The 25,779-nt window shown below is 37.1% G+C and overlaps 2 protein-coding genes across 11 annotated transcripts in view; one reads left to right on the top strand and one right to left on the bottom strand.

Moving 5' to 3' along the window:
* The window catches only part of LOC308682116 (rho GTPase-activating protein 22-like), a 39,362-nt gene extending 32,211 nt beyond the window's left edge, over window positions 1–7,151 (top strand). Inside the window, exons 16-20 of the mRNA XM_081351606.1 lie at window positions 173–305; window positions 3,018–3,091; window positions 3,194–3,315; window positions 3,388–4,279; window positions 5,634–7,151. Coding sequence (XP_081207732.1) covers window positions 173–305; window positions 3,018–3,091; window positions 3,194–3,315; window positions 3,388–4,279; window positions 5,634–5,856 — 1,444 coding nt within the window. The 3' untranslated portion in view covers window positions 5,857–7,151. The remainder of the gene's footprint in view (window positions 1–172; window positions 306–3,017; window positions 3,092–3,193; window positions 3,316–3,387; window positions 4,280–5,633) is intronic.
* Window positions 7,152–8,149: 998 nt separating this feature from the next.
* Window positions 8,150–25,545, bottom strand: mapk8a (mitogen-activated protein kinase 8a). Of its 10 annotated transcripts, none has more exons than XM_081351293.1 (12): window positions 25,308–25,493; window positions 23,513–23,681; window positions 23,290–23,419; window positions 23,127–23,185; window positions 22,816–22,954; window positions 21,272–21,437; window positions 19,225–19,296; window positions 18,831–19,013; window positions 18,377–18,501; window positions 14,522–14,585; window positions 13,650–13,727; window positions 8,150–11,926 (listed from the first exon to the last, which is right to left on the bottom strand). In XM_081351293.1, the coding sequence occupies exons 2-12, from the start codon at window positions 23,632–23,634 to the stop codon at window positions 11,910–11,912; spliced, it is 1,155 nt and encodes a 384-aa protein (XP_081207419.1). In that variant the 5' UTR covers window positions 23,635–23,681; window positions 25,308–25,493; the 3' UTR covers window positions 8,150–11,909. The 10 variants fall into 10 exon arrangements, with proteins under 10 accessions (XP_081207419.1, XP_081207417.1, XP_081207412.1 ...); XM_081351291.1 differs by having other exon boundaries at window positions 10,771–11,846; window positions 25,447–25,539; XM_081351286.1 differs by having other exon boundaries at window positions 10,771–11,921.
* Window positions 25,546–25,779: the final 234 nt, after the last annotated feature.

Below are 25,779 nucleotides of genomic sequence, written 5' to 3'. Positions count from 1 at the left end.
GCTTCCCTCTACCAGTTTAAACCAGCATTAGTTTCTACAGTATATAGGCTGGCTTGTGCTGGTTATAGGTGCTTTTTTAGGGTGCTGGACCAGTTTAACCCTACTTGCCTAGTCAAGAAAACTAAACTGGTGTATCTGTGTATCCCGCTGACCTGTGTGTGACCTCTTGCAGTAACACTGACGTTCACACCGTGGCGTCCCTCCTGAAGCTCTACCTCAGGGAGTTGCCCGAGCCTGTGATCCCCTTTAACAAATATGAGGACTTTCTAACCTGTGCACAGCTTCTGCTAAAAGATGACGAAGTGGTGAGTCTGACATACATCAGTATTTGAGTGGGATGAAGTTGAATTAAATAGCTAATGATTGCCCTTGTAAAATCAAAAAAGCAGCAAACTTTTAAAAGAGTACTTGTTATGGAAATAATATAATTTAGAATGAACTGAATATAATGTTTCCGGGCACTTAATTGCATGTTATTTACAATTGTGTGAACCTGTATCATATTTTAAATTTATATTAAAGGTATAGCGGAGGATCTTTCCAAATTTTAGATAAGACCCGCCCTCTCCACTTTTTGAAAAGTTTGATTGATTCACCAGAATGATTGACAATTAGGGGGACCAATAGTTTAGGTTACCCACCAGGAAGTAAAACATCCTCCGCTATACCTTTAAATCAATTAGTTGAACTTGACTCCTTTTTTGACCCACTTAAGTAGGACTTATGTACATCTTTATCCACTGGTTTCACAGATAAGCCTTAAGCCTAGTCACAGACTAAAAATGCACATTTGAGCTGTTTTAACTGAAAGCAACTTACACTGACATATCTTATAGACCTTATGTAGCCCCGCCCCTTTTCAGCGCTGCGCTCGTTTTTGACTTCCGGTCTGTATTTTCACAGCGATTTTGCGTATTTATTAATGAACGGCTTGTTTTAAAATATTCCCGGTCGACTGACATTTGTTTAGTCATATGCTTTAAACATTACAGTCCTCATGATAACTTTCGTTAACTTTACATTAAGTAAATCCACTTCAAAAGCTAATTACTCTGGACAGCAGTGGAATTGTCTTTTAAGCGGAAGTTAAAAGACAATATTCTAAAGATGGCGGCACCCTGGCGCATAAGGTCTATATGTCAGTGCCATTGTTTTTCTACTTAAATGTCCTCATAATTGAACTAAGGCCTAATCCTGGCTTAATATAAGCTCTGTCTGTGATATGTAATTTCACAATTACTTCTGTTGTCTTTGAAAATAGGGTTAAAGTGCACTGCTGAATGTTCTGACAAGCATTTATGGTAAACTAAAGTATACTTTAATGTAATTTCTATTAAAACTTGTATGTCATGTATTTTTAAATATTTTAATTTCAATGTAATATTAACACACTACAGTTAAAACTCTAAGCAAGTACTTTACATGAGCTTTAGTATGTTAGTCATCACATCAAAATAAGTTTACCTCTTTAAATTATGACAAAAGATTATCAAAACAACTTTTAATTATGATTACATTTACATTACATTTTTTAAAAGTGTGCTTAAATTTGTTAAAGGGCACCTATTATGCCCCTTTTTAGAAGATGTAATATTGGTCTTGGGTGTCCCCAGAATGCATTTGTGAAGTTTCAGCACAAAATACCCCACAGTTAATTTATTATAACCATTTGAAAATGTCATTTTTGGGGCCTGTTTTAAAAAGAGCTGTTTTGGCGCCTACCACTTTAAATGTAAATAAGCTGCATATCCCCGCCCTGCTGCTGGACCTAGATGATGAAGAGACTCCGGCACAGAATAAACACGAATGAGAATGGACTAAACGTCTCGGAATGGTTATTTGATACATTTATGTACTTACAAAGTTTTAATCGCGTCCCCTTTGCCATTATGGATGTGCAACACACACACACACACACACACACACACACACACACACACACACGAACTGTGATAACGTTCGCGCAATTTTTTGAAACTAGTACACACACACACACACACACACACACTACTGTGATAACGTTTGCTAAGTACAAACGATTTATTTATTTATTTATTAAGGGGAGGGAGATAGACGTTTATATAGCCTACTGTCTATAGAGATAGAGCAGACCTTAATTTATTTACATTTGTAAATGCTGCAAAAATGCCTACGTGACATAAAACTGTCTGACGTTGTTTGTTGAGACATCCTATGACGACGACAATAAATAGCTTTAGACGCATTTGTTGTTGAACTGGCTGACATCGATTGAAATGACTATTTGCTCAAAAATCATAAAATACACTTACTTTTTCTGGAGGTGACGTTGGATCGCGAACTGTAGGCAACGATCCACACTCTAGGATTAACTTTGACCCTCGTTCACTAAACAGTCAGTCAGAATATGAATCTCGTATTTAGGAAGTTTAAGTGGTGCCTTTTCTTCATAAATAAAATCCATCCGCTGCGTTTTCGGTGGCTCTGATGTCAGTGAAGACTAGTATGTCCATTCTTACATCCCACAACAGAACACCTAACGTTACACCTCTTAGGAGACATTACCGGATCACCGAGGGCGGGGTCTATGCCAAAAACAGATGTCAATCAAATCACGTCGGTGGGGCTTAGCTCATTTCTACGTCACAGTGAGGGAAATCTAGAACAGGGTGTTCTGAGACAGTGCTTATGATTTATTGAGATAGTAAAAAAACTACTGGGTGGATTTTTATCATTCTAGGGTGGTTTTGCTCACACACTGCCAACACACATTTATGTTCAAACACCATGTAAAAGTGAATTTTGCATAATAGGTGCCCTTTAAGAAAAATAGTCATGAAAGTGTACTCTATGTACACTTAAGTGGCCTTTTATCTCATTAAGATTTACCTTTAAAATATACTTTTAAGATTTGAAGTGCACATTCAAAACTATTTCACTTCTTTTTAAAATAGATGATTTCATAGAAAAGCTCATTGTATGTTGTTCTTGTTTCCTGGATTTCTAATGTATCATGTTCCCATGTGTGTCTCCTAAAGGGACTAGATGAGCTTGTGAAGCAGGTGTACACTCTTCCTCAGGCTAATTATAATTTGTTAAAGTACATTTGCAAGTAAGTGAATACAGTACGTCAATGTTATTGAAATGATTGCTTTACTCATTTGAATAAATGATGAATGAATATCTGTTGTCTATACTGTATGTCTTCACGTAGATTCTTAGATGAGGTGCAGTCACACTCAATTGAGAACAAGATGAGCGTCCAGAACCTTGCGACAGTATTTGGACCAAATATCCTTCGGCCTAAAGTAGAGGACCCTGTTTCAATGATGGAAGGTAAGTATTTGCAGACATTGTAATATTTACAGCTAGAAACTAATATCTGAGTCATTTTAAATCATTTTTTAGGAACCTCCCAGGTTCAGCACCTGATGACGGTGTTGATCAGTGAACATGAGCGTCTTTATGTGGGGACTGAGGGAGATATGTCTTCTGAGCAGACCGGAAGTTGTCTCCGGGGTCAGCGCAGCATGGCGGAGTGGATCTCCGATGAGGAGATGCTGAACTGCTCATCACTGAGCCAGGCGTCCAGAGTGGCAGAGAGTGTGTGCGACAGTGCCACGTCTTTAGACATCAGTCCAGGTGCCCCTATCACTGCCAAAATGACACCTCAGGGAAAAGCTGGTGTGACGGTCAGCCCCAGCAAGCAGATGAAATCCCTCCCCTCCTGGAAATACTCCTTCAAGAGTGGAGGTGTACGCGCTCAGCCCGCGAAAATAGGGGGCTCGTCCGTGGACGTGTCCACCTTGCCCAGCACTGGCAACTGGTTGATGAACGGGCTTTCTTCTCTCCGCAGCCATCGGCGCACTTCTTCAGGAGAGCGCATGGGAAAGGATTCAGCCCTGTCGCACCGTCTGTCCACTTATGACAACGTGACCTCATCCAGTCTCAGTGTACCTAGTGTCGCGAGCACACCCTGGTCCACGTCCTCTTGCGAGATTTTAGTGGCCGACTCCGTAGCAAGTGACCCTTCTGGGCTGAACTCTGTGAAGGTGGAGTGGTCAGTTGGAGGGTCTGTCCAAGGGCAAAGTGAGGACAGGAGTTCAGAGATTACGGAGAGCAGCGAAGCACTGGAAATGTGTGTGAGCAGTGCAGGCTGCAGTGAGAATGGAAATGTTGGAGATGTGGTGAACGCCACGGGAGATACTGACACTTCCACAACAGCGCTTAACAGCCTGGTAACAGAGCTGAAAGATGAGTTGAAGAAACAGAAGGCCAACTATGAATCACGAATACGAAGGTATGTTCCACAGCACACTGATAATTAAAGTTTACTTGAACTAATTAAATGAAGTGAGCAGTATAAGCTCTCTCATCGTTCCTTTAATGTTAGAATCTTTTCAAAGCTGAAGTGTGTAAGTTGAGATGTTGTTGCGAGGGGGAGGGGAAGTTAATGTTTTTGATTAAAGATTACAAGGGCACATACATTTTTAGAAACTAAGGATGACATTGAATTGTCATAAAGAATTGTCAATTTTGATTTCATGGTGGCTTTAAAATTCTTTCTCCTAGCCCAGTTTTAGGGGCAGATTTACTAAACAGGGCAAATTAGCGTGAGAGCGCAGTTCCAAAACAGCGCCGTTGGGAGTGCAAAGTTCTGCGTGTGATCTACTGAGGACGTGTGATTTAAAGAACACAGAATGACCAATGCAATCTACCAGGGATCATCTGGTTTAAGACGTGCTTTTTTGGGGCGAAAAATAATGGCGAAAACACCAGTACATTGACGAACACAAACCTTAGTAAATCACCTTGTATTTTAATTTAAATACTCTCCTCCCATAAATTTTACACTTGAAAGGGAAACTAATATCTGTCCACGCATTTTCAGCGCTAATTTTTCACTGTGTGCCTTTAGTAAATCCTGACAGTAATTTTTTAACGCCAAAAGAAGGTTTGCGCTGGTGCAAGTGTAACCCCTCTCACCGGGCCCTTCACACCCCGCTCCGTGCGGGTCTCGAACCCGGGTCTCCTAAAGACTGCAGCCTCTAGCATCTGTCGCTAGAGCGTCTATTGAGATCAGAGGAGTGAGGTTTACTCGCACAGCAACTACTAGCTGGCCTCCGTTACACTCACCCCCCCTAAACCTCACTCCCATCCGGGTCAAGGCACCAATGTAACCCTTTTCACCGGGCCCTTCACACCCCGCTCCGTGCGGGTCTCGAACCCGGGTCTCCAGCATGAGACACAAGCTGTTACACAAGCTGTTAGTAAATTTGGCCTATATGCAGACATGAGAAAGCCATTTTGTTCGTTGGATTTCCCCCGAAAAGAGTACTTTTTTTTTTAGAAATCCAACCAGCCCAACACAGCAACAATGGCTCAAACAATGGTGTACGTTATCTGCCAATAGCAGAGAGTGTTTAAGAAACCTGCTTGACAATTATCATTTTTGCATTTTCATTTGGTACTGCTAGCGGCGCAGAAATTACACACTTCATCTTTATGTTTAAATGAATTCTTTTGACAATGAATAGTTACTTATTAAGTGAATTAGAAAAAAAAAATTAAGTTTCCTTTGTATTTCCTACAATATCACATGGTGTATTTGGCATTACTTTTCAAACGTAATTGATGTAATTCATTCTTCTAAGGCTGGAGGAATCAAGCATCATGCTGCGTAGCCAAATGGAGAGACTAGAGGAGGAGTTTGACCAGGAAAAGAAAAAGTATCGCATGTTGGAAATCAAACTCCGCAACTCTGAACGGGCCCGTGAGGACGCAGAGATCCGCAACCGTTTGCTCCAGAACGAAATGGAGGAGTTCTTCTCCACCTTGGGAGATCTTACGTTGGGAGCAAGGACAAGCAAAATTTGACTTGCGTTTTGACAGTCCTCCTGATTTAACACTGAGAGACTGCGTGTTTGTTGTAGATAGAATTTTGAAATCTCTCTGCTCATGCATCATGAGCATTCAGAGGTCATTTTGTGCTGTTTTGTAACGGCGACTTGATCGTGTAGCAGTTTTACTTTTATCTCTGCTCTTCAGTCTTACATTTTAAAGGGATAGTTCACACAAACATACATATTCTGTAATTTACCTCCCCTCATGTTCTAAACGCATTTGCTGTTTTTTTTCTTCTGCAGAGCACAAACAAATTTTTGAGAAATCTTAAAAAAATGTCAAAAAGCAGTGCTTTATTTTATGAAGAACAAACCAAATTGTGCATCTTGTTCTTAACGTCAAACTTGCCATCTACTATTTGTAAATAGTAACAGTTTAATTTTTGGGGTGAACTATTCCTTTAAGGTAAAGCTCAATTGTTAGCAGTCATCACTAGCATAACCTGCACAGATTATACCAAAGCATGACTTTTCAGACCAGACTGTTCCCTCACAAAGGCAGGTCATGTTAATGCATGGTATGAAAGAAGTCCTGATAAACCTTGATGTTTTGATGAAATTATCACACAATCCTTTTTCATACAAAGTCTACTTCGTTTAAAACCATTAACAGGCTGCTTCCTATCACACTTTGCCTCACACTACCAGACATGAACAAGTCATCGCTCATTTAGATCAACTGTTACACCGTCAGACTTCAAACACAAACTCTTTTCAGCAAATCCCTTTATTGTAAGTAAAATGCACTATAGAATAAAAGTTTAGATGAGGTGACACCATCCAAACTGTACAAGTGTTGAATTGTACAACTTGTCCAAAAGTTATTCAAATCTCAATTATATCAAAAGATTACTTCAGCTGCAGGATTGCCAAGGCTAGTATTTATTTAAGCTTATTAATGTACCTAGAACTATTTCTCAGGTGTTGTTTTTCAAAACACTCAAAGAATGAGTGTCTTTATATAAAATAGATGATGGAACTAAGGCTGACATATACTTGAATGTGTTAGTTTTTTTTTTTTAAGTATGCACATATGTTCTTGTAGTTGTTTTTCTGTTTATTAATTCCTGAATGCAGAGCGTGCCAAAGTAGAGGTCTTCAAAAAAAAGGGTATTTCATTTCAAATGAAGACTGGCTATAGTCTTCGTAATAAATTGCCGTTGTCATTAAAACTGTGTAATGTTGTGACTTTATAATGCATCAAGGAAAATCAGAAGTTGGATAATGAGTAATAACAACTCATTATCAAATCATATAATGATAACAGTGCTATGCAAAAAAAAAAAAAAAAAGATTGTTTTCTATCAAATGCTTTCAAGAATTCAGACCATCAAGGACAACTTAAAGGGATGGTTTGCCCAAAAATGAACATTTTGTCAGCATCTACTCACCCTCAAGTTGTTCCAAACCTGTATTAGTTTCTTTCTTCTGCTGAACCCAAAAGAAGATATTTTAAAGAAGGTCGGAAACCAAACAGTTGATGGATCCCATTGACCTCCATAGTATGGAAAAAGATAGCAGTCAATGGGATCCATCAACTGTTTGGTTTACGACCTTCTTTTCAGCAGAAGAAAGAAATTAATACAGGTTTGGAACAACTTGAGGGTAAGTAAATGATGACAGAATTTAAATGTTTGGGTGAATTATCCCTTCAAAGGGGATAGTTCGTTCAAAAATGTAAATTCTGTTATCAATTACTCACCCTTATGCCTTTCCAAACCCATAATTCATTCATCTTCAGATCACAAATGAAGATTTTTTTTTATGCAACCGGAGAGATTTCTGCCCCTCCACTGAAAGTCCATTCTAAAAGTCCATTTTAATGCTTTATAAAGTTAAATTTACCATATCTGTTGTGCTATATCATATGTATGTGTGTTGATCAATGTTTATATATGAGAATAAAAGCCTAAAGAAATCTGTTCATCAAAGATATAGCAATCTCTTCAGAAGACATGGATTAAAGCACTTGAATCATATGGATTTCCTTTACAATATATGAACCTTTTGAAATGGTGGAATGAACTTTCAGTAGAGGGACAGAAATCTCTCAGGACTCTTTTAAAAATATCTTCCATTGTGTTTTGAAGATGAACAAAAGTCGGCTGGAAGGGTACATAAATGATGACCAAACTTTCCTTTTTGGGGTGAACTAACCCTTTAAAGCGTTTGGTAAAATATATAGAAAGCAGTTCACTTTGAAAAAAAGATAAGATTTAAGTATAACTCCTTAGACATCAATGAGGACAAAAAAAGACGCAAGCAAACCCATTTTTCAATGGTTTATTTCCATTTTTCCAGTTGTTATGATGTTAACAGTTGAAGTTCAGTGCATTCAAATGTGGTAATCTGCTAACCCTAATATAAAACAACTGTTTCAGTTTGTGAAGTCTAATAAACCCAGCACCATGATCTTATGGTTCTTGTACAGTGTTCTGGACTTAAAATCAAATGCTAAGCAGGTCATGCAAGATACCGCCCACTGTTGAGACTGGGGATGAGAAACATTTCCTCTCCATTTTAATCATTCTCTTTTCTTTTTCTCAAAACAGCAAAATAAGGACAGAACCCTTCTAAACATCTTCTGAAATAAATAGAGTCTGAAATAAGATGGTTCATTGTTCAGCTTTGAGTTACTGCACATAAGCTGAATAAAACAAACAAACAAAAAAGTCTAGAGGAAACAAGGACACACACTCGTTGAATTGTATACACATACATACAATACACTCTCACAGATTCACACTAACAAACTATAGACACGTGTACACTCGTATTCTTCTGAATAAATAAATAAAATGAAATGAAGTTTACAGTAATACTTGTAAAATGTGAGCTGTATGGTGTCAGTGTGAGGTAGTTCAGACTCGACCTTCAAACGGCTCTTGTGTTTTCATGCCTAAAACATGTTGAGAAGCTTTTGCTTTTTGCAGTTACAGTAGGTTACAGTAGGCTTCCCAGGCAAGTATGTAGGGCTTAATATCATTGCCACTATTAAGAGCACTTAAAACAAAAACAATAATATAAAGTAATAGCAAAATATTTAGTTTTTTTTTTTACCCTGTGCACAGGTAAATAAATCCAATGGGCTAAACCCCAGGTCAACAACATTCAGATTCCCACTTTTCACTCTTCAAAACTTCAGGCCTTTTCAACGTTCTCTCTCACGTTCACATTCAAAAGCAAATGTAAAAGAAACCCACTTCCCTGATATATCTTAATCTTATCAAATAATACATGGCACTCCACAGTATTCAATGTCACGAGTTACAATTCATATACGTACAGTAGGTCAAATCAGTATGTCCCGTTCATTTACAGCACATAATGTGCCATTACAGACCTTCCAACCTGACGGGGGAAATAACAAACAATAATAATAAAAACAATCTAGAGATAAATTATTTCCAAATTTGCTTCATTTCACTGTTGTACAAAAATAAGTAGCTTAATAACTCTAATGGAATATGCTAGAAATTAACTAGTGTAGACGTTTTTGTAGGTCTTCCAAAATAATAATAAAATAATTGGAAAACATTTGTCTACCGACTACGTAGTCACAAAACAAACCTTGTTAAGGGATGGAAAAATATTAGAGAAAAACTGCAAAATCTAATATTGATATAATCCCAGCTATAGTCGTGGTCAGAATTATTGGCACCCTTGGTAAATATGATCAAAGATGGCTGAAAAAATAAATCTGCATTGTTTATCCTTTTGATCTTTCATTCAAAAAAGAATATCACAAAAATCTAACCTTTCATTAAAGTAAAACTAATAAATGTGGAGGGGAAAAAAAATCACATTATGAAATCATTTTTTTTCTCTAGGCCACAATTATCGGTAACCTAATTCTTGCGGAAATTCTTGCGAGTAATATATATCTGAAGTATATTCCCCTTCATATTTTCAATTTTGTAGCACACCATGGTGACTAGGAACATGCCTTCCTGTTCCACAGGAGTATAAATATGAGGAAACACAAGCCAAATTCCCTTAATCATCCATCACAATGAGTAAAACCAAAGAATATAGTTCTGAATATAGCTTCACAAAATAGAAAGTGGCTGTAAGGATATAGCTAAAGCGTTAAAGCGTATTCCCATTTCCACCATCAATAATTAAAAAGTTTCAATAAACAGGAAATGTTACGAATCTGCCTGGAAGAGGAGTATGATGTCAATATTGTCTTAATGCGCAGTGAGGAAAGTCCTAGTGACCAAAGATTCTCCAAAAATCACAGCTGGAGAATTGCAGAAAATCTAAATCAGAAGAGTCTAGGGGTCAGCATGTTGTTGTCAGACACTGCTTGATCTTCAAAGGGGACAGGCTTCTATGGTCAGATGAAATAAAATAAAAAAATACTTCATGGCAGCAAACCCAACAGATGGATTTGGTGCGACCAGGGATAAAAAGTACCCCATGCCCACGGTTAAATATACTGCTGGATCTTTGAAATTGTGGGCATATTTTTTGCTGGAGGTCCTGGACATCTTGTTCAGATACATGGTATTATGGATTCTAGCAAATACCAACAGATAAAAAATCAAAACCTGACTGCCTCTGCTAGAAATCTTATAATGGGCCCTGGTTGGATCTTCCACCAGGACAACGATCCAAAACAAACGTCAAAATCAACACAAAAGTGTCACTGAGCACAAAATGAAGCTTCTGCCATGACCATCCCAGTGCCCTGACCTGAACCCTACAGAAAATGAGTGGGCTGAACTGAAGACAAGAAGCATCAACATGGAACTGGGATCTGTAGAGATTCTGTATGGAGAAATTGTCTAATGATCTCTTGTCAGGTGTTCTCCATTATAGGGAAAGACTCTAAAGGTGTTATCTTGGCAAAAGGAGGTTGCAAAAAAGTATAGAATAGAAAGGTGCCATTAATTGTGGCCAGTGTTTATTAGAGAAAAACATTTATTTCATGAGATTTTCCCCACATTTTCAATTGTTTTACTTCAATGAAAGGTTTGATTTTTGTGAATTTTCTGAATAAACGGTTGAAAGGATTAACAATGCAGAATTATTTTCACAGACTTCTTAGTTCATATTTACCAAGAGTGCCAATAGTCCTGACCAGGACGGTATTGAAGTGCAATGCTTGCTCTATATGCAGATTTTGAAGGGGTAAAATTAATTTAAATAATTTAAAAATAAAAAGGTGCTGAAATCCCAGATAACTAGGACTAGAACAAGAACACCAGAGACATATGGACAAGCACGACACATATCACAGTCTACCAGGAAATTAACCAGCAGCAAAAGTGTTCATGAAAAACAGATCAGCCTGACAAAATAACTCAATGTACATATAAAAATATTTTTTTCGATGTTGTGAGTTATTATATCTAAACGAAACTGTACAAAATTTAAATAAAATGTGCTGTGCACAAAGATGGAAAACATGACCCAGAAAAAGCCACCTCAGGCAAGCTGTCAAAATGTACTTAAATAACTATGTTGATATGAATTTGTGCAACATTGTTGTCCATTTTAAAATACTAATATTGACAATCTAAAGATTTTCATATCCCAGGTGACTAAGAAAATTATACATTGACCAGTGAAAAAACAAAAGACTCAAAATAAATGAATTTGAGAAAATATATTCACAATTCAATCTTTACAGATTACCTTCCAAAATCACTCTACGACAACATGACAAAATACTCTAAATGTAGCTTATAAAAGAAGAGTTTTGTTAAGGAGTTCACTATCATTGGCTAAACCTGTTAGGGCTGTCACTAAAAAGATAAAATTGTATAGTCATTTACAGCATCTACAGCAGAACTCAAAAAGCCATACCCGACCCAAAATAATGTATTAGACTGGCCTAAATCTGATACCATGCCACACACAGAGAATCTCCAGGGGAAGGTGATAGTCATCTGCAGCAGCTCAGGGGTCCCGCAGAGGCCTCCAGGCTGCTGTCGGTGTCCGAGGCCACGGTGGGCTCTGTGGACATGGAGGAGACGTCATTAATAGAGGAGGAGGAGGAGGGCTGGGGTGAGCCGTTGATCACTGCTGCACCTGTGCTATGTGAAACATAACAGTCAGTTAGATTACCTGCACATACACCGTAAAAAAAAAATAATAGTTGTTTCAACTTAAAAAGCAAGTGTTTGTGCTGCCTTAGCATTTTTAGGTTTGGTCAACTTGAAATGTGAAGTTGTACTTGTGACAACTTGGATATTTGAGTTGAGTAAACTTACATTTTTAAGGCAGCACGAACACTTACTTTTTTTTAAAGTAACACTCCGACTTTTTGGGACTTTAGCTTTTTCACAGTATCCCCTTAAGTCCATACATACCTTTTTCATTTCTGTGCGTTCTGTAAGTGTTATTTGACGCACCCACCGCTAGCCTAGCTTAGCACAAAGACTGGATGTAAATGGATAAGGTAGCATACTAATCCCAATAAAGTGACAAAATAATGCAAACATTTTCCTATTTACATGTTGTGATCTGTATAGTCACAGCGTGTACAAATAACAAGGCTATATGAGACAGAGACCATTTTTAATCGTATAAATACTGGGAACTATAATCTCACTAGGCGTAGGAGCACAGCTACTTGGGCGGAGTGATTAGCGCAGCACACGAGACGCCCTGTGGTGAGGAGCAGAGAGTTCGCTCAGAGTTGGAGTAATAGAGTCAGCAATTACTAGATAGTAAATTTATAGTTTACAATCATGGGTGTTCGCTGTATCTTGTCTTACAGCTTCCAAAGTTTGTAACTCCTCGTCTGTGTATTCTGGCTCAAAACTATATGGTTCTGGATCTTGGTTTGATACCCAGTAAAATTCCTCTGACAATTCCTCAAAGTCAGCCATGATCGCGAGTCATGTTCGCTACTAGCTAGTTAGTCACATTTGTTTTGTTTACGGAACCATCAACAGGGCGTCTCGTGTGCTGCGCTAATCACTCCGCCCAAGTAGCCACTCTGCCCAAGTAGCTGTGCTCCTACGCCTAGTGAGAATATAGTTCCCAGTATTTATACGATTAAAAGTGGTCTCTGTCTCATATAGCCTTGTTATTTGTACACGCTGTGACTATACAGATCACAACATGTAAATAGGAAAATGTTTGCATTATTTTGTCACTTATTGGGATTAGTATGCTACCTTATCCATTTACATCCAGTCTTTGTGCTAAGCTAGGCTAGCGGTGGGTGCGTCAAATAACACTTACAGAACGCACAGAAATGAAAAAGGTATGTATGGACTTATCTAACTCTGGGGGATACTGTGAATAAGCTAAAGTCCCAAAAAGTCGGAGTGTTCCTTTAAGTTGAAACAACAATTTTTTGTACGGTGTAATGTGTGATTATATGCAGATGGGGGCAGATGCAGGGCCTGACAATAAGGACTGCCTGATTGCCGAGGCCAGCGTGAAAGATGTTTGGGACAGTTGACAGAATTGTCTACATCGTCACGAAAGTTTATGATTTGCACGTTCTTTTTTTTGTAAGTCTTGCCAATTTAATCATGCAAGTGATTGTGATTGAAGTGTAGATTAGTTAGGCTAGAAATTGGAATTGAGAATTGCGAGATTTTACTGGTATCTAACATTTTGGTGTCATGGGTCAAAATCATTGAAAACAATACAATTTTTATTTTATTTATAAAAATGTTGTGGTGGGGCCAGTGAAAAGTTAAACCACAGGCTTGACCGGGCCATTAAAAAGAATCCTTAGCATTGAGCTCTTAGATCAACATAAGCAAATGTTTCTGCATTAGAGAAACTCATCTAACTAACCTAGAGGGGAGGGCTGACCTCGAATAACACCATTCTTCACCCGTTCTTCCCAATCCATAACTTCTTTATAGATCAGCTCTGATGAAGAAAAACAAAGAAAGAACAATTAGAAAGAATAAACAAAAGAGTGAGGCTACTCTTTTTGAAGTACTCAGTACACACTTTTTATCCAACTTCAGTGAAGCCATAGCCATTTAAGGGAATGAAACTTTATAAATAAGTTTCTCAAGCATAAAAAGCATAAGCATTTCAGTTGGGTTAAATTCACAATCAGATACATTAATAAAACTAGAAAATAATACTAACTAATTAACTTGAAAACATGGTGATGAACAGTGGCATTAAATTACATACTTGGAAGGGAAAAGAGCAGGGATTGAAATAAAAGTGAATTGTTTGTTTTCTTCGCAACACTTTTAGGAACTTGTGAGGGATTTTTGCACTGTCACACTACATAGCTTCACTGTCACGAAAAACTAGCTTCTCTTAATTTGGAATAGTTACGCTGTCTTGAAAAGAGCTGAGCTACTGTCAAGTAGCTAAAAGAAACAATCCAACTGAAGAAAAATAAATGTGTTTCTCCCCAAATCTGGACAGATGAACGAAGTCATGGAAACTGGCAAGGTATATATTCAACAGCACATGCTCCTCTCCATGAGTTGAAAGAAATATCAATCTTTCTAATTTAAGCAACTGCCGTCAGACATTTAAACATGCAGAGGAGCTTATTAACACTATTCAATCAGGTGACCGCTGCAGACAAGATTTCGACCGCGTGTGCAGTGGGCAAATCATGTTTGTTCTAAACCTCTGGCACTTTCCTTTGCATCGGATTTCACTCAGTGAACTTTAAAGTTATAAAAACAAATCACCTTTCCACTCATCCACTGTGTGTTCCCTCTCATCGAGCTGTTTGTCTATGATCAGAGGAGGTGGCTGAAAAGAGAAAGATAAGCATACATAATTATACCGGTGAGATAAACAATTAATGTGTTAAAAAAAATAGGCACAAACTCTATGTTTCTGTTGTGAGAACAGATACACTACCTTTCATAAGTTTGGGGTCAGTAAGACTTTTTGTTTTTGAAAGAAATTAATACTTTTAATTTGCAAAAACATACTAAATTGATCAAAAGTGACAGTAAAGACATTTATAATGTTACAAAAGATTTATTTTTCAAATAAACACTGCTCTTTTGAACTTTATATTCATCAGAAAATCCTGAAAAAATGTATCATGGTTTCCACAACAATATTAAGCAGCACAACTGTTTTCAACATTGATGATGATAATTATAATAATAAGAGTTTGAAATCAACATATTAGAATGATTTCTGAAGGAACATGTGACACTGAAGACTGGAGTAATGATGAATGCTGAAAATTCAGCTTTGCCATAAATAAATATTTTTTTAAATTACAATAACAATATTTTTCACAATATTGCTATTTTACTAGGGATACACTGATAGAATTTTTTTGGCCGATTGTTATCAACTATTAGCAGATTCCAATACCGATATAACTTCGGTCATTAAAATAGATTACTTTTTTGATCATGTTTTAAATGAGCAAAGTTTAAAAAAAGCAAGTATTAATGTATACTAGCTAGTTTATTGCTGCATCATCAAATCATCTTCATTAAACATGGATTGGATATATTTAACATTCAACAGGCCAACAGAACAAAGATACATATGAAATAAACAGTGCTTTTAAGGTAGGAAAGGCCTGTTTCACAGTGGATGCGTAAACAGACTAGAGCGAATTTTTTACGGTGACCATTTTCAGGTTATTAGAGCATTCACACTGCACACCAAGGCAGCTCGTAGCAGAAGCGGCAGTCCCGCAATCGTTTCGGACTGAGTCTATTTTTGCTGCGCCGCTCACGCTGAATTAAAGCCACAGTGCATTTTTCTTGTTCAAAATACACCCGAGTTAAAACGAAAAATAACAAATTTCACCATAAAATCATATAAATGAGGTGTTCCGTGTTTCACAATAACCATATGACATTCAGCGCAGTGAAAAAATATAATAAAATACACAAAAACACATGTGGTATATGGTATATCTTGACTTTAAGATTACTTTTATCATGTAAACTATATATATATATATATATATATATATATATACGCATATATAGGGCTGGGCGATATGGCTGAAAACTGTATCACGATATAAGTGTTTCATATCGGTCGATATCGATAATTATTGAATTTTTTTATAACATATTTAAAATAAGGACCAGTCCAGGAGACAAATATATTACATTTAAAGATTTTTTTATTTTAAACTTAACCTACCTTTGATTATAATCCCATCAGTTATAAAGGCAGAAATGTCAACACGACCATGGAAAACTCAAAAGTCTAAAATCACAATGAACACTTAACAATTATCTCTTAACATTAAGGTGCAAAATTAAAGAATACGTAAGAAATGATTTATAAAGGGGTGGGCGATATGGCAAAAATATAATATTACGATTTCTTTCTATAAATTCTATAAATCTATTTCTTTCTATTTTCTATAAATTATACATTGATACTTATTAAAGCTATTAATAAAGTTATTAGTCAAGAGCAGTGAGTGATTTTCTCTTTACATTTTGTTGTTTTATTAACATTAAAGGGATAGTTCTCCTAAAAATTCTAATTTTCATAATTTACTCTCTCACGTTGTTTTAAACTCGAATAAGTTTCTTTCTTCTGTTGAAAATAAAAGTTATTTGGAAGAATGACCAACAGTTGATGTACCCCAGTGACTTCCATAGTATATTTTTATGGAAGTCAATGGGGACCAGCTACTGTTTGGATACCCACATTCTTCAAAATATTAATATTAGAAAATATTAGATAATTTTTATTTTTGGGTGAACTATCCCTTTAAGGACAAGCGGCAGCGTGTTTACTATTACTGTCTCTTTAAGAGCTGCGCGCGACGCGTCTATTATACACGCATTTGACAAGCAGATTTTCTCTCAATTTTCTCAAGTTTGCTTTTACTTTAGACATATCCGACTAGTTTATGTAAACCTTGTGTGTATATAACAGTATTAGCAAAATAAGACTCGAAAGATAACTTAGTATTCAGGCGCTGGTAGACAGGCTTTTAGTGCATGTGAGCTTCACATGTATGCGCTGAGAAACGCACACGCTAGAACGCATCAGCACGCGAATAACAGAGAAACTGACGACGGTCTTGCATAATCTGCAGACGACATTGGTCTGACTACGGTCAGACTTTAAGTCAGGCGAGCTGACTTTTTCTGTTTTATCTAGTTACTAGAGAGTGAGTGCCTTTGTTCATGCAATCAAACTTGCTTTGCTGGTTGGTTCCAACGAAAAAAAAAAAAAAATTATCGAACGTTTTATCGAACGCATTTTTTATTGATATTGATTAGGTGTCTATCGCGATACATATCGTTATCGTTTTATCGCCCAGCCCTACGCATATATATAGCATGTTATATGCATATGTGTGTGGGACAGTAGGAGGAGAACACAGTCGCATTGCAGCAGAGTATGCTGTCCATCTTAAATCAAAGCACGTGACAGACAGTGGTTGGAGGAGAACACCTGAAAAACGTGCCAGAATGTACGATACTCTGTATTTGAAGTACTCAAGTACCAAGCCACGGTTCAGCTGCGCACGACAAACGCTGCCAGTTTGAAAGCACAATGCGACGCGTGCGTGCTGCTCCCGCTCTACATACGCACAGCTTCTGCGTTGCCTCCGCTCTGCTTGCGCATCCAGTGTGAAACAGGAGTAACAGAAGTTTTCAAGTACAGAAATTAAATAATCAAATGTTAGATAACACTGCTGTATATATTAAATGTATGCAAATGTATATAATCCTTAATAAAGTTACAACAGTTATTTAGTCAAGAGCAGTGAGCGATTTTTTTTGTTTGATTAATATTAAAACAAAGATAGCAGTGCAGCAGGAATATTAGGCTGCTGTCACTTTAAGAGCTGCACAGATCCAATATATTGATATACACGTTTTATTTCTCAACGGTTTATGTTCACTTAAGCCATAACCAGCTGCATTTACTAGGATACTTACCAAGATGGGCATTTTGATATAATTTTGTGTGAATTTGTCTGTTCAAGCGAAAGAGAAATCAATTCTGGCAAAGGGGCAGTCCGTATTGTCGAGCCCTGCTATATTTTGTACAGGTTTAATTTTGTTTTGGCAAGTATCTAACTATTTTACCCTAAGAAAAACGTTGGATTATGCAACAGACATAATACAAATCATTGCCTTTAAACAATTAATTAATCAAAACCATCGATATCAGCCTTTGTCATGCTATAGCTGATATGCCAATGGCTTTAAATTGATTAGAAATTAGCTGATATATATATTGTATATATATATATATATATAAGTTGAAACGATATATCAGCACATCTCTAGTTTATATTAAATGTGCATATTAAATATACACATCTAATTTTTAAAAACACATCAAGTATCAGTAACATTTTTAAACAATAACAACAAACCTGCATTTGGTCCCCAAATTAGACACCCATTTATTCTGGCACAGTTGTAATTTCTTTTTAAAATAGCTTTTGTACATTTATATCTTAAAATCAACACTAATTATGTAGATTATTCAAAAGTGCAACGACTTGAAATCACAATGAGTTTGCATGTGTACTTAACAGCAATGGATTGGTACTTGGTGTGTGTGAATGCGCATAAACTCACCGCTTCCACTTCAGCTGGGTCGTACCACACATTAATGTAGGGGTGCTGAAGAGCTTCATCCACAGAAATCCGTTTAGATGCATCTATTACCAGCATTTTAGACAGCAGGTCCCGTGCCTGGCTCGCTGCATAAATCACATCCAGCACAAAGAGAAAGAGTTAATGGTGTTTCTGAGGTTCTCAAGTGGCTTGACATGTCATCTCAAAAACACAGCAGATTATGCAGGCCACTTCACTGTGAATACACTGGAAATTATTAGAATTGCAAAATAGGTTGTTTTTGTTCTGCAAATATATCAGTTGGGTGATGGATTAATTATTTAATTTCAACACTTGCACAATACCAACATTTTGACTTTCCCATTTGCAAATTCAGGCCAATTGCACAGCTGCCCAATTATAAAAAAAGTGCTACAGAAAAATGTCACCCATTTAAACCTTTAGGCATATGTACCTTTCAGTTTGTTGTGTTCTGAATCAGCAGGGAACAGGACGTCGGGAAACAGCTTCTCAAAGCTGTATCCGGTGTACCGTGGCCTGTTCTCCACATAGGTCCGCACAGACTGGTTGAGTTTCATCAGGAACTCCTGGGATGGTGTTCCCAGCTGCTCGATGACTTTGTTCCACTGATCAATATCTTCAGGCATTAGAAGGTTAAGAAAATAATAAATAGTCCTACAATATCTAAAACGATCTTCTTGCAGGCTTTCCAATTCATTTTGAAGGCTTATGCTAAATCTATTTAGTCCTAAAAGCCATAGTGTACCATGGAAAAACAATGTATTGTGTGTAACAGAGAGAAGGGATGACCATGGAATGGATGACGCACGATAGACATGTAAGGATACGATCTGAACCCGGAAACAACACACTACCTCTGACCATTTCAGCCATGATACAGCCAACAGACCACACATCCACTGAAAAATGAAATGAAAGTGAAATTAGCATGCAACACAGAGCTAAAAAAAGACAAATAAAATGAAATCAGATGTCAAGAAAAGTGATGTGCGTCATGCAGGAACTGTCATGTCTAGCAGGGAAAGGCAGTGAGGATGGAGCACAGATGTAACAGAATGATCATCGCAACACTATAAATAAACTGGAAACAAGCCTTATAAAGCATCACAGGCCTGACCGTTTTCATTCATATTGTGACTCATCAGCTGATTATGATGAAGAAAATAAAACATTGGGCAATATTACAGATTTAGACATGACCATACACATATTACAGAATATTATTTTCAGAATACACCAAAATCCTGGCGTAGGCTTTTTGGGATAACACTATAATGTGTTCTCAAACACCATCAAAACTCACTACCATTAAAAGTTAGGAGTCTGTACGAATTTGTTTTTAAAAAAATTTTTTGGAAAAGTCTTTTATGCTCACCGAAGCTGCATTTATTTGATAAAAAACAGAGTAAAATCAGTAATATTGTTAAATATTATTAAAATTTCAAAAAACAGTTTTCTATTTTAATATACTTTAAAATATGATTTATTCCTGTGATGACAAAGTTGAATTTTCAGCAGTCATTACTCCAGTCTTCAGAGTCACATGATCCTTCAGAAATCATTCTAATATGCCAATTTAGTGCTGAAAAATACATTATTGCCAGTGTTGAAAACAGTTGTGCTGCTTCATATTTTTATGGAAACTGATGCATTTTTCAGGATTTTTTGATGAATAGAAAATTTGATCGAAAATCTTTTGTAACATAAAATGTGTTTAATGTCACTTTTGATCAATCAGAATCGTTTTCTAATTAGTATACATTTCTTCTTCTTCAAAAAAAAAAAAGAAGCTTACTGACCCCAAGCTTGTGAACAGTAGTGAACACCATAGAGTGCAAAACCTTCAAATCTAATAAGCTCATAAATGCAACTGATCCCAGTGTTCAGGGGTAATTTATAATATGAAACTAAAACAATGTCAGACCTTTATCACAAAAGCAGAACAGCTAGAATGCCTGAATGTTTCTTTTTAATTTACCATGACACTAAACACACATACCAATAAGAGATACCAATAAGAGACAACCAACCAATAAATGAAAAAGCAGGTGGCAATCTAAAAAACAAACTAATCCTTCAATATAGTGGTGTTCACTAAAGGTAAAAGCCAAAATTAACCAGTAAGCCAACTGAAAAGTCAAAACCGCACTTCATTGAAATAAATATTTGAGTGAAATGCAAAAGAAAGAGCTATAACCAACCCAAATTTGATAAACGCAGCATGCATAACAAAGAACACAATATAGAACCTTAATACACATTTATGCCAAATTAGTGGGGGACTATACAGTATATCTATCTTAATATATACCGCATGACTCTTCCTTGTGAGAATAATACAGATTCTCAAAATGACAACAGACAATCTAAGCGTCAATTATGCATTTTTGTAATTTTGTGGCTCAAGGATACAGTCCCTCCCAGGAAAAAGGATTTTGTGACGGACCATTTCTGCCAAAATGCAGCCCACAGACCAAATGTCCACTAAGCACGTGCAGCAGAGGGAAAGAGAGAAAACGGTTAAGCAGGAAGTCAGGGGGTGTTAGTATATTTGTACTGTTGCATAAGAGCTTGTTTTATTCATTAGAGTTTGGGGAAGAAATGAATGAGCACACCAAGCCATTGTCTACTCATCACACACTAAACAGGCTTCACATTTTAACAAAGACAGAACAAAAAAGAATGAATTCCCAACAATTTGTATGCCTTGTAACACATTTTGGTGCTGAAACCACAAAGCTATTAGTGCAAGGAAAGCATCAGAGAGGCCTATAAAGCGTTAATTGAAACCTGCAACACGAGGATGATATTGGTAGTTAAGCATGCATAGGATGTGTCAACTAGGCATTCTGTAAGCCTGTCAGCAGCACTGACCATTGGCTTGATATCCCATTCCCAGGATGACTTCAGGGGCTCTATAGTAACGCGTCACCACATATGGTGTCATCAGCAGACCCGTAGCTGCTGTCCTGGCCAGACCGAAATCCAGGATCTTCAGAGTACAATCTGACTTTACCACGATGTTGCTGGGTTTTAGATCCTACAGAATAACAGGACAGAATATTAGTCGAATATTTTGCATTCTCATTTATAGCATTTGTTTGCTTTAAAATATACAAAGTATATTGGGGTCCAAAAGTCTGAAACGACATAGAAAATCAACACCAAAGTAGAAAAAACAACACCACAAAGGATTTAAAAAAAATTAAAATAATAATAAGTTTTTGGGATTGGTAAGATTTTTTGAAATATATCTTATTATTTTATATTTTATTTTATTTAAAACAATATTGTAAAATATTATGGCAATTTGTAATAACTGTTTTCTATTTTAATATATTTCAAAATGTAATTTATTTCTGTGATGGCAAAACTGAATTTTCAGCATCATTTCTTATTATTACTATCAATGTTGAAAACAGTTGTTTTCTGGAAATTGTGATATTTCAGGATTCTTTGTTGAATAGAAAGTTTAAAAATACCATTTACTTGAAATAGTCAATATGTTTCAATTCTATTTTCCACTCAAAATGTTATGCTGATAATATATTGTAATGTACAAAAAACAGAAGCAGACTTTTGGACCAGTGGCAGCAGCATTTAACATTCAGGTAACATTAATTTGTGAATATAAATGTTTAAAATCAAAGAAAAACTGTAAATAAACTGCCAAAGGTGGTTATAAACTCTGTGCGCTTTGGAAAGGGTTTTATATGTCAGCTACAGTATTGAGTTTTTTAGGTTTCACTTGGTCCTGTCTAACTGAAACTCAACCAGCAATACACATATATTTCCAGGGGCTAAAGTGAACTAAAACTAATGTTCTGTACTCTATTTTCAACAAACAAATCTTTCCACATCATTAACCTTGAAAAAGACTTTCCTTCAATGTCCCTTGGTTTTCTCATCACCTAATCGATCTGTCAGAGTGAAACCATTTTCATTAATTTAATGCTTGATTATCCATGGTTGCAAATGAAATTAGCATCTTTAATGTTCAAAGGTCGCTGTCTATAAGCCATGACCTTGTGCAGTGAGACAAATGTATTGTATTACATCCATATAAACGTCTTCAGTCATATCTGTGCAGAAGCAGTACACCGTATAAGACAGAGGTAAACTCAAGGTGAAACAGGACTACATGACAGCGATGTTTACTGAGGATCACTTGATCGCTTCCCTCCTGTCGCCTCTCAACACGTCCCTGCCTCAACAGCGCAATGCAGTCCACAGCAGCAGCTGCAGTCAGGCAGTCAGGCAGGCAGAGGTCTGGCTTTTTGTAATCAGCCCAGGGGATGAAACCCCTCCCCCTCCCTCACCTTAACTGATTATTAAGCTTTTCGCCGTCACTGCAACCTTGGCTGCGTACGGCAGTCTTTTTGTTTAGGCGGACAGGCTTTAGGCTAAAGAGCACCGACCCTGTGGATGATCCCTGCGGAGTGGAGGTGTTTTATTCCACACAGCGTCTGGTACAGAAGATAGGACAGCCGCTCGTGGTCCAGCTCCATCTGAATGACTTGGCAGAGGTTGGCATCCATCAGCTCCATTACTAGGTAACTGTCGTTGGGGAAGGGGCGGGAAGGGGAGGGACAAAAAAGAGGGTGTGATGGGGGGGTAGGAGAGAGAAGAGAAGAAGGGGAGGGTGTGTGTGCGGATGTGAGAGAGCATTAGCGGGGTATCAGCTGGGGTCTGGCGTTTTTAACTGTATGAATGCACAATGTATACTCACACATCTTGGAATTCTTCTAATGTTTTTTGGGGTGTAAAAACATTTAAGAGCCCTATTATCTGGGAACGAAAAAGACAAGCATATCTATTAGCCCTGCTGGATGCTGGATAAATGTTTCTCTTTGCATGCAACATGCACCCATTTTGGAGTATTGATGACTTACATTTTTATGGTTGACACACTTCATGAGCACCAGCTCTCTGTATGCGCGTTTGGCATGAGTCTGATTCTGAAAAGGCCGGCTGAGTTTCTTTATAGCCACGTTTCGCTCAAGGATGTGGTCATACGCTGAGCTAAAAGAGAAAAGCATGCATAAAACAGATGAAAAGATGTGGCGACTATGTAACGTCCTTGGTTTGAGGTGGAATTTGAGCTCTAGAACGTACCAGACTATTCCCTGAGCACCCGATCCGATGGGTCTTAGATTCTGATAGCGCTTCAAGACTGTGAACGTCGAATCACCCACATCTACGCTGTAGAACTCTTTTTCTCGCTTATTTTTGTTCATGATGAAGTTGATGTCCTAGCATCCGAACGAGGCAGACTTTTACAAACCTAGACCACAAAAAAATCAAAGTAAAATGCACTATAGATTGCCATTGTTGTGATATCCCTAGCATCGTAACATAATTTTTCTGCACTATCTTTTGTCCTGGCATAGCAGAATAAACTGAAAGGACAGCACAGAGTGGTCTCGAGCCTTTTTTTGGCTCTGGGCTTTATCTCTCTGCCATCAAAAAGAAAATAACTAGAGCATACAGCTGTTAGAAATATAGACACACACATAAAAAGGGGACTCGCACGCCACCAAAGAGTAGGGCAGTATCCTAATATCTATTAACCTGAGTTTAAATAGCAGGACTAACAGAATGACCCAGATCCACAGAAAAATGCTCCGAAAAATTTATTTCCGCAAATGGCATAATATCAGGGATATTTTTTGTCTGACATGTCACAGTACATTAAAAGTGACACAGTTCAGTGTGATGAGAGGAAGTAGCACTGAACAACAACAACAAAAAAAGCATGAAAAAATGCATTTGGATCCATAGCAACAGAGAGAATTTTGCCAAGATTCTGGAAAACCCTAGATCAGGAGTCTGTGGTTGTAACCTTGTATAATCAAGCAAGTGGAAAAAAGAACATTTTAAAATATTACAGGCCCATGTTTAATTGTACTTTAATTGGTACTTATGATTGAATATTAATGAATGCTTACATTGTAGAATATGACATGTAGCCTACCCAAACAAACCAGTTAACATAATTTCTCATTTTAATCAGATCATAATAAAGGCTTAGACTTCCAGGCAAACTCACAACTACTCAACACAACATTCACAAAGAGAATAATTTCAAACCACAAGTATTATTATGCACCACAATAGAAATTATCGATAGAAACTGCCTTCAATATATGGAATTCCTTCAGCTCTAAAGTGATATCAAATTATTTTATTAGAAATAAAATATTACAGACAGCCTTCCTGGAGAAAAGTAAAAACACATTACAAGTGACCATTGGCTAATAAAATAAACACTTTTATAGAGATATCAGTCAAGTATCAAGTTAACTAGAAATTTCAACAATATGACAAACTTCAATAATGTGTTCCTGCTACCAAACTTTAGGGGTCATTTTTTGTTTTTGTTTCATTAATAATAATGACAATTTTACTAATCAAACTCACAGATATAATGGGCAAGTTCTGTCAAGCAATATTTAATCAGCCTGTTGCCAATTCATTAACAATTGACGTTTAAATGTTTATAAATCAGGATACATGACAGTACAGGCCTGCAAGTTATGTATAAAATAAAAAATATATTTTTTTTTTTACTTGGACAGTGATCAGTAAAAATGCTAAACCATATGTAATTCAATCTACATTCAAATGTTACGTTATTGATTAAAATATATCTAGAATACACACAAGGTATAGTGTGGTTACAGTGGGTGGGTGGCAAAGCGAGCAGCTTGACAAATAGCATTGTAAGCGATCTCACGTAACCAGGCTCATTTATTAGTCGCAACGTTAAAAAGCCTCATCATTCAAAACAGCGACATTGTCGTATTACACTTTCAAAGGAAGGAAAATCAGCTGTAATGTGTGCAGACACCCTCCCCCACTGCGAAACAATACCACGTAGTATCAAAACCACCTTAAAACGCTTACTTACCTGCTACGATTGAAATATAAACACTTCCTGTATCCTAAATGCGACTAAATATTCGGGCTCTTCAGAAATGATGTGGTGAAGTCTCTATTGATTATTAATAGCGCTTATTCGGCTGCTGGTTTCGATAACATGACCTCACCGTATTGAAAGCGCTTTCTTCCACTGGCAGCAGGCCTCGCGTGCACTGCGGACGACATGCGCTCTACGTCAGCAAACCCCCACGCGCTTCCGTGCCATCACGCAGGTCTATTCATAGATACATATTATATCTTTCTTTCTTTCTTTCTTTCTTTCTTTCTTTCTTTCTTTCTTTCTTTCTTTCTTTCTTTCTTTCTTTCTTTCTTTCTTTCTTTCTTTCTTTCTTTCTAGGCTGTCTGTCTGTCTGTCTGTCTGTCTGTCTGTCTGTCTGTCTGTCTGTCTTAATCTACAGGCAAAGTCTAAAGACAATAGTATTCGAATCCATTCACCACAG

Source organism: Scardinius erythrophthalmus, assembly GCF_964197995.2.
Source record: "Scardinius erythrophthalmus genome assembly, chromosome: 21".
Lineage (NCBI taxonomy): Eukaryota > Metazoa > Chordata > Actinopteri > Cypriniformes > Leuciscidae > Scardinius > Scardinius erythrophthalmus.
The sequence above is the reverse complement of the archived record's forward strand: the minus strand, read 5'-3'. Positions and strand labels throughout refer to the sequence as shown.